The 9,703-nt window shown below is 52.0% G+C and overlaps 1 protein-coding gene across 1 annotated transcript in view; it reads left to right on the forward strand.

Moving 5' to 3' along the window:
• Positions 1 to 819: 819 nt before the first annotated feature.
• Rftn2 (raftlin family member 2) overlaps positions 820 to 9,703 on the forward strand; it is a 42,157-nt gene continuing 33,273 nt past the window's right edge. The window contains exon 1 of the mRNA XM_010631967.3: positions 820 to 982. Within this exon, the coding sequence (XP_010630269.1) occupies positions 844 to 982 (139 nt within the window). The 5' untranslated portion in view covers positions 820 to 843. The remainder of the gene's footprint in view (positions 983 to 9,703) is intronic.

The raw sequence follows: 9,703 nt of genomic DNA on the forward strand, positions 1-9,703 counted from the left end.
GTACGTTAAGAGCCAGTAATTTTTGGAAGTATTGGGTAGTGAGAGAGCAACCTCCATTTCACATAATATCAGGTCTCTGAGGTAGAATTTCAAAGCCCCATCGGTGTCCTGCGCTTGTTAAAGGGACAGGCATGAGTGTGCCTAACAGTGTGATATACACCGGAGTGCAGTCATCTCAGACTTGGTGGTTCTAATCAGCATAAGATTTGTATTTTTAAAAAAGACTTCTCCAGCCAAAAAACCCAGAAATTGTGTAGAGAGAAATTTTCCAGAGCGACACCTGAAGATTAAAGGGTTGCTGTTGTTGTTGTCGTCACACTTCGATTGTTTGCTTTGTTTTTCTCCCTTCAGCCGGCTGGGGAGCAGTTCCCTCAGAGCTGACTTTCTGGAAATGACTTTTGTTCCCACCTCGCTGAGGACCGCTCTGTTCCCCCTCTGTCCCCCCTCTGTCCCTCCTCCCCTCCTGCTGTCTGTGGCAGGAAGGAGGAGGGGACCGGAGGGACACAGGCGGAGGAGCGGGAGCAGGCTGTCTGCGGCCCAGGGCTCCCACTTGTGGATCGGCAGCCGCCTCCCCAGGCCCGGCCCGGCCAGGGTGCCACCAGGGAACCGACGTGGCACCTGGTGGCAGCTCCGGATCCCGCCCGGCTTGGCTGGGTACAGCATGGGCGCGGATGCTTGGCAGCAGAATGGACAGGAAAAGCCCCCGGCTCCTTTCCCTGGACCCCGGCGCCTTCTTCCTTCTGTCTGCGGTTTAGCAGGACGCCAAGTCCCCGCAGCCAAGGCTGTGACTTGGTCCTCGCAGCCCCCTGTCCCCACCCCTGCCGCCTAGCCCCAGTCCTGGCCATGGGGTGCGGGCTCAGGAAGCTCGGGGACCCTGAGGACAGCAGCCCTGGGAAAATCTTCTCCACCCTCAAGAGACCGCAAGTGGAAACAAAGACGGACTTGGCTTACGAGTACGTGCTGCTGAACTTCACTCTGCGAGGTACTGTGCTCCCCTTGGATCTCTCAGTGTTTCCAAAGTGAGAGGTTGCTCGTTTGGAAGCCGTGTCTGTAGGCTCCCAAACTGGCCTTCGTAAGCAGATTGTAAGACCCATCTGACAGGCAAGCTTTGTTCCTTCATTAGGTGGGAGAGTTTTTGTTTGGTACCATGGCTTATAGGCATTTTACAGAATTAGGAAGAATGCTCCGGACTGCTTCTTCCGTTCTGAAAGCAAATGGTTGTGGAGGGTTGGGGAAGATGCTTGGTTTCCAGGCCGAACAGCCACGGCCTTGGTGATCGCTTGGGTTTGAAACAGGTTCCAATGCTACTTGTGTCAAACTCGGGCAACTCCGAGCTGCCCGCTGTGTTGAATTGTGTGATTGTGCTGCTCATCTGGTATTTTTGACCGATCTAAATTTAAGTCTGAAACTGCGGTTTAAGAAGGGGGAAAGCAGGCTGCTGAAAACGCCCTCGCTTGCCGCTGTCCCGGACAGAGGAACTCTGTCCCGGAAAGTTGGGAACAACATAAACAAGTCCAGATGGCTCAGGGGACGGGCGGGCGGCCCTTCCTCCGGGTCTCTGAGTCTGGACACTGCCCAGACAGAGCTTTCAGAATGAGCTCTGTCTCTGTTTGCTCTGAGCCAGAAATGAAATTTAGGTAACTTGTTTGCTGCTAAGATTTCCAGATACTGGGCTTTTAAGATCTACTACAAACTTATATTTTAACGCTCAGAAGCCACTCATTCGGTTGGGACAGACGAACTAATCATCCATCGTGCTGGATGGTGTCCAAATTCTTTTCCAACTTGAACACAAATTCTCGTTTCTTCTTCTTCTCCTCGTCCTCCTCTTCTCCCTCTTCTTTTTTCCCTCACTCTGGAAACAGTGCATCTCTGTGCGAGAGCGAGAGAAGCCCATTTTTCTTTGTCAAAATCTGAGCTGGCCGGCACACCCTCCCTCCCAGCACACTCCTGGCCGAGCTCACAGCTCGCGGGAGGAGGGTTCAGGACTCAGCCTTGGCAGGGGCGGTCGGCAGCTCCTTTGGAGGCCTCTGGCCAGCGAGCCCGTGGGTGTCGCAGCGCGGACACAGGCCTCAGAGCACACCTGGCCCCCTCTGGGCTCCGTGCCCCGGTCTCCCCACAGCTCTGTCTTTTGCTCACCCAATTGTGGCGGTCCCTGCTGCTGCACAGCCCCATCCAGCTCACTGGCCTCTCCTGGGCAGGCCTGGTGTCTCTCCTGGATCTCCAGACAGAGGCGAGCGGACAGATGGCACAGCCCGCTGTGTCCAGGCGCTGTCATTACTGTTTTCTGCTCTGCTCTGTCCCCTCCGTCCCGCCGACCATCTCACAAGAGCGGTTCCAGCGGCGCTCAGGCGACTCAGCCCTCTCGGAGGGTGAGCAGTGGCCCTCACCTGAGGGCAGTGTGTTTCACAGCTGCCCCTGGGATGTCGCCTGTCACCTCTGCCTCTACCTGGGAAGGGCCCTGTGTCTCCAGAGCTAGGGACACTGGGCCTCTCCCTCCTCCCAGACACCTCTCCCCAGAATTCTGACCAAGCCAGAGCAGCCCCTGCAGTCCTCTGGCGCACGGTCACCGCAGATCACTGATGTGGTCTCCAGGCTCGAACACTTTTCTGATCGGGCCATGCAGTTGCCCGTTCGTATTTGTGCAGCCCTAACTTGGCAAGAGCTGCGCGCACTGCCGTGATGAGGACTTTATGGAGCCTGAAAGGACCGGAAGTACCCCTCCTCCTTTAAGGAAGGTTGAAGTCCCGGCCGGTAGGCTGTTTTTCTGGAGCTTTGTGCCAAGTCTGCCACCCACGCCAGGCAGATTTCGGGACAACTTTGGTGATGTCTGGATTATTGTTCTGATTTCTCCCTCGCCACATCGTGGTAACAGTTCGTTAGCAGCTTTGACTTTGGCTGATTGGTGAAAATTGGGAGTTACCCAGAGATTTCTTACTGTGTATCTGTCTCTGTGTGTAAGAGAATCACTCTGTGAAAAGCTAAATTAACTTCGCAAACAAGCCCAGATCATGAGTTTACCTTCTTACACAATCCCAGAAAATGTTAACCACCTCAGCGGTTCTTAGAACATTTCTAACATTATGCGTAAGAGGAGTTTCTGCCACGCAAAGCCGCCAGAAGGATGGATGGTAACTTGAATTTCTGGTACAAGCGCATGAAGACGAGCTGGTAGAGCGCTGCTGGTTTCGGGGCTGCTTCATGATCCCGAGAAGAAACTGTCTGTCTTCCACCACCCCTGCTGGGGGCAGTGTGCCCTGTACAGTGTCAGCTCTGGAAATGCAGAGGGTGAGGCGTGGGTGCCCCCTCCCCGAGGTCACACCGAATGAGCCCGGGAGTCCTCAGGGAGGGACTCCTGCTCGCCCGCCCACCCTCCCTGGGGCCCACGCGGGCTTTGTGCACAGCAGTGCAGGGAGGTTTGTGGAGTTGAGTGAGTGCTGGGTGCATGAAAGGCTGCAGTGCACAGCGCGCCCTGCAGGCACTGGGAGGCAGCAGGACAAGGAGACGTGGATTTGAGCAGGGTCAGCGGGAAGTTAGGTTTGGATTTTAATGACCTTGAGGAAAAATCGGAGCTCAGATAAGGAGAAAGAGATGAAGTCCTGGAGGTGAGACCAGAGCCCTGGGACCAGAGTGGTGAGCAGAAGCTGCTGGGAGAGAGGGTGAGCGGAGAGGGCTGGGGCTTGGCCCAGGGCTGAGATGCAGTCTGTGAGGAGTGCATGAGGAGAGACAGCTCCGCGGCAGGGCACAGGCCGTGGGCTCCTGGTGGGAGGGGCAGCGGAGCGCGCACACAGGTGCTGGTTCTTCAGTCTTTAAGAGAAAGCACCTGGGCAGAAGACAGTGCTGCTGGCACAGTGTCATGGGTGAGGGTCTGGGCACAGCCATAAAGAAAACAACTCAACAAACTGCTCGGCACAGGGATGCACACCTGTAATCCTAGCCCTTGGGAGGCTGAGGCAGGAGGGTCAATGTGAGTCCGAGACCCCTGAGGGCTACAAAGTGAGACCTTGGCTCATTTTAAAGGGGGGGAGCAGGGATTTAGCTGCCTCACAAGGTCCTGAGTTCAATCCATGGTACCAAAAAAAAAAAAAAAAAAAAAAAAAAAAAAAAAAAAGGGGGTTTTAAAAAAAAAAAAGAAGAAGAAGGAAAGGAAAGGTGCGGGGAGAGAAGAAACAAAAATGTCCAAGAGTGAGGACGGTACTGTAGTGAACATGGGAAGAGGAAGGTTTTGAAACACAAGAAGTCATCAATAATTTTAGAGAACATTCGAGCGGAATAAGACTACTAAAGCAAATGAACTTAAGCATCAATTTGAAATGAGTAAAGGATCAGAAGTGAGGGTTAAATGGAAAAGCAAGAAGGAAATGAGGGTCCAGTTGAATTCTCCTGTGTCAGCCTAATAAAGCCCAGTCGGTGTCTCCCCATGGCCCAGGCCCATCCCACAGAGAACTATGCGCAGAGACATCAGGAAACAACTCAGCCCTGCCACGGCCCAGCCCAGCCCACTGCTTGCCTGGCAACAAGGAGTCCCTTGTGTTGGGAACGGTGAGACATTTTCTGAAACAAATCTCAAATCCAGACTATCGTGGGAAAGAAACTCCACTCTGAGCTGAGAGAGGAAGGAACTTCTAATAATAGTGCACAGCTGACCCACTTTTTAAATGTTGGTGTCAGAAGCCACCGCGTGTAAATTTGCTGCCCTGAGAGCCCCGCCCTGTCTCTGGGAGAAGTTTGCTTGTCTCTGAATGAACACTTGCTGTGCAGCCGGCATGAGGAGCAGGGACACAAGCCCAACAAAACCACCCCTGCCTCTGGGACCCATGTCCTGGGAGCACCCAGGCAGGGACAGTGGCCAGGAAACATGGCCACCGTCTCAGAAGCCAGAGAAGCACATCTCGTGGCACAGAGAGGAAGTGTGCCACCAGCTGCAAGGGAGGGGGTGGCATTCAGACGGAGGCTGCCTCCAGAGTCCATGGAACACAGCCGCCAGTCAGGGAGGGAGACCAGCGAGGCAGGAAAGCGGAACTGGGACAGGCAGGACAGGGAACCCCGGGGACCAGGAGGCGTGTGACAGTGCATCACCTCACGAGCAAACAAGAAAGTGCACATGAAGACCACAGTGAGAAGCCACTGCAAATCACGCACAATGCCACAAATGTGAAAGGTTGCCCGTTCCAGGTGCTGGTCTATTGTTATAACCATTTGGTAGGAAAAAACCAGCATCGTTGACTTAGCTGAAGATCTACTCAAAAGAAATGTGTGCATTTGCACTCCCGAACTGCCCGGAGCTCCAAGAGCAAGACACAGAAAAATACATTGCAGCGAAGTCACAGAAGAAAAGCAGGAATGAGCGTGCATGTTACGGAGATGGCCAGGTTGAGTGTGCCAGGGCAGCCACACGCACACACAACCAGCAGGTGTAGTGTGCTGCACAAATGGGCCACACAGCTACACACTCACAAGGTGGACCTCACACACACGGACGATTTCCTTTATGCAAAGCTCTGAACTCAGCAAATGCCGCCTGCAGTGTACCTTGTGGTGGAGGCGCTGGGGATCGAACCCAGCACCACGGGCCGGCAGATGGAACTCGGGTGCTCAGGGTGCACTCTGGGCAGTGAACCGAGACGAGCCGCGAGGTGGTGCAGGGTGGTGACTGGGGTGCTGGCCGCCTGGCCTTAGAACAAGCGACTGTCACCAAGGGTTGGCAGTGTTGTCTGCTTGTGCTTCTTCGCTTCTGTGCATTACATCCCCCTCCCCAAGGGAAAGGTTAGAAGGAAGAGTCGGAAGAGCGTGTCCAGGCGAGGAGCCCGGAGCCTGCGTGGATGGGACAGTGGGGCATGGAGCCCACAGGCGGGGAGAGGTGGCAGAGCTCTCCTGCGGCCGTCCTGTGCCCACCTGAACCGGGGGCTGCACGACGGTTCAGCACAGCTTCCTGTCGGAACTGCGACGATGTTTCTTCAGGAAGATATATTCGTGAATAGCTGCGATGACAGCAGCTTTCCCTAGAACAAAAACACTTGAGATGCTGTTTATTTGGGGGTTTGTATTTCTAGGTCATTTAAAACATTTGATAAGTAGAATAAATCAGGTCCTCCCTTTAATACCCACGCATTAAGTTACTTAGCGTTTTGTGGTAGTCTGAAGGCTTTTGCCTGTCTCACGTCTGCATTTGTACAAACCCTGAGGTAATGCGGTCTGAACAGGTGAGGTTTTACTCTCTCGAAGGCAATAGAGTGTCCTGGCTCTCGGCTCCCTCTGCCCGGGCCCAGCGCAGACTCACAGGTTACCAGCAATGCGGACAGATCGCCTAACCCTCTTCCTGAGTGTCCTCACTGGAGAATCATGGTAATTCCTGCCTTCTCCGATCTTCGTGAGGCTTGAGAACGTGATGGAAAGTACCGAGCCGTGCACACACTGCACATGCAGTCGGTACATGTCACTTAGTACTCCTGTAACTGCTAGGTACACAGGAAGGGGCCATCTGTTTCCTTTTGAACATGTGGCAAAGTTACTTGCTAGTGTTTGCCTGCTGTACTTCACTTTTGGGGAACAGTTGCTCATAAATATTTCAGAAATACACGCCCATCTTCAGGGGTAAATTGGGAGAAAGAAATGTATGTCTTGGACTCTTTCACAGTTGTATCAGCAGAGTGAAATTTCTTCACTGACCAATTTCCTCCTGCCTCAGTGGAACAGTCAGGAGAAGAACTCGGGCAGAAGCAAGATGGGGAGCCTTTTCTGACTCAGTCTTCTGCCGAGGCATAACAGCCCCACCTTTTTGTAACCCCAATGCATGAGGGCCCCCACCCTGCAGGGGAAGTGGACACTCACCTAATAGCATGGGCCCAGGGGCACGGTGACTGTGACGGGGCTCAACTAAAACCAGAAATCGGGAGACAGATGCCAGCTGCAGTCCTAGGACACAGGACAGAGTGGGGAGAGTCGGCAGGGCCAAGGAGGGGAGGCCGGAGTGGGCTGTCCACAGTCCAGCTTAGCGGGGCTCTATGGTGGGCAGGATCTGAGGCACACAGAGGCCCTGCCCCCAGCCCCCCATCAGCTCAGAGGCCCCAGGCTGAGAGAGCACCAGGCCCTGGCCGGCCTTGTGTCCGAGCTTCCGGGGCTCTGTGTAATGGCGTGTGTGCTAGTGATTGGTGTCCTCTACAGCAGGGGTGGCGAACCTGTGGCATGCAGGGACACTATGACGGCACAAACGCCGAGTGTATGGCCTGTTCTTTCTAAACTAAAACCCTAGTCTTCAGGTTTGATGGCAGTGTTCAGGTTGCAGTTGGGCACTGGGCTTCGAAAGGTTCGCCGTCACTGCTCCAGTCTCCCCACCTGCTCACCGGGGTCCCCCGACTGTGACTTAGTCGTCTAACTCTGTCTTCAGCGGGTTACTACCTGGAGTTCATCTCCGTCTGTCTGGCCCTCCCTTTCCATTTTTATCCCCTCCTTTACTCTTCTTTCCTCTCCCTCACCTAATCTCCCCCTTCTTGCCTGGTTAAAACGTATTGTTTTTCTTTTTCTACTCTCCTTAAATTTTTTTCTTTTCCTTGTTTGCGTGTTTTCTCTTTTAACTAACCTATCCTATATTATTGCTATTCCTGTACCTTCCTGGGTTGGTGGAAGAGCAGAGAACTTTCAAAGGTACATTCTACATTACAGTAAGTCCCAGGCTTCAGAACGAGTTTCATTCTGGGAGAATGTTCATAAGTCAGATTCGTTCGTAAGTCCAACAAAGCGAGTCTCTTACACCTTTGCCACAATATATAATGTAAGTCATGAAAATCCAAGCCTGCACCTCAGCGCCGCACCCTCGTGCTGAGTGTGCACCGCACCGCTGTGCAGGGTCGCACAGCACAGTGACCACAGAGCTGCACGGCTGTGGCCGGGCCAGGCGGATGGGCTCGTGAGCCACGTCCCCGCTTGGTTCACACGCGTGTCCTGCAGGGTCCGCCTTAATCAGTGAACGCTTGAAACTCAAATGTTCTGAGCCAGGGATTTGCTGTACTGCGTCGCCAATAGCTGTTCTCTCCGTGCAGTGCAGGGCTAGGGGTTGAACCCCGGACTCCGGATGCTTTCGCGCAGGTGCGCCCCAGCCCCTTACAGGGAGAAGGCCCCTCACGGAGGAGCTCTGTGCACCAGAGGCAGAGCTTTCCGTGCCACTGTTCCACAGACTTCCACACAGGGCCACAGAGTCAAGAGGAAACAAGGCAATGAGACACCTCCAAAACTCACACTCCCCAAAACCTGGTAAGAAAATACTCAAGTGGGTGAGACTCCAGGCAGAGGACATAGTCTTTAAACCCCTGACGATTAAAATGATCAGCACAGCTGTCCTGACTCTCCCGGGAGGTCCACTCTGTCTTCCAGACTAGGGTGCACTTTCAGTTTTGCTCTTTTCCTCCTTTCCTCTCTTGTTCAGCCCAAGTTCGCTCTGCAGAGCCAGTTCCCCCTTCCCCCTTCACCCATCACTTTTCAAATAAACTTTTGGCACCATTAAAAAATAACACACTAAAACAATCAATGAGATTGAAGGACAAACAGCTGAATGTTGTGTATTAAAATGATCAATGAGCTGAAAGATGTGAATAAGCAGCTGAATTAATTAAAGAAGACAATGCAGGACAGAAAAGATCACTTTAATAAAGAGATGGAGGTTGTGAAGAAGAACCAAGAAGAAATTCTGAAAATGAAAACTTCAATAAGTCAAATTAAAAACCCAGTTGAGCCAAGTTTGATGGAGCACGCCTGTAATCCCAGTGCACTGGGAGGCCAAGGCAAGAGGATCACAAGTTCAAGTTCCACTTGGACAACTTAGTGAGTCCCTGTCTCAAAACTTTAAAATGAGAGAGGCCTGTGAGCTTGACCCCTAGCACTACAATAAGAAAGGAAAAAAACCCTCAACTGAAAGTTTTGGCAGCAGGCAAGATGAGCCAGAAGAGAGGACGTCAGTCTTGAAGACAGGGTAGTGGAACATTCAGTCAGTAGTAATGAGACAGAACAAAACCAATGTAAAAACTATCCAAGAGAGTCTAGACAAACTTCAGAACAAACATTTGCCTCAAGGAAGGTGTTGAAGTACATGATAATGACATAAAAAAATCTGTTCAGTGAAATTATTGCAAAAAAACTTCCCAAATCCGGGGAATGAGATGGATAACCAGGCGAGGGAGGCACTTAGAACCTCAAGTGGACACAGCCAGACAAGAGCCCTCTCAGGTCACATCAGAGTCAAAATGCCAGAAAGTCAGAACAAAGAATATTAAAAGCTGTTAGAGAGAAATGACAAATTACTAAAGGCAAACCCATCAGAAAAACATCAGATTTCTCAACAGAAACCGTAAAGGCCAAGAGGACATGGGATGGAGTTCCTTAAGCCCTGAGAGAAAATCACTGCCAACCTAGATCATTACATGCTGCAAGACCAACCTTCAAAACCAAAGGAAAAATAAAACCTTGCCGTGGTATGGAAGTACTGAAGAAATTCCTGACCATGAAGCACAGACCTGCAGAAGATACTTAAGGAAAGTCCCACAAAGAGGCAATGAATATAGCAACTATACGGCTGAGAGAAAGAATAAGTCTCCCTGTGAGAGTAGTGAAACAAACTTGAAACAAAAATGAATCAAACACCAAAAAAACAAAGTGACAGGTAAGGACCTGAGTTCAATCCCCGGTACCAAAAAAAAAAAAAAAAAAAAAA

This window comes from Fukomys damarensis, unplaced genomic scaffold (genome assembly GCF_012274545.1).
Source record: "Fukomys damarensis isolate Sample0158 unplaced genomic scaffold, DMR_v1.0_HiC HiC_scaffold_26, whole genome shotgun sequence".
NCBI lineage: Eukaryota > Metazoa > Chordata > Mammalia > Rodentia > Bathyergidae > Fukomys > Fukomys damarensis.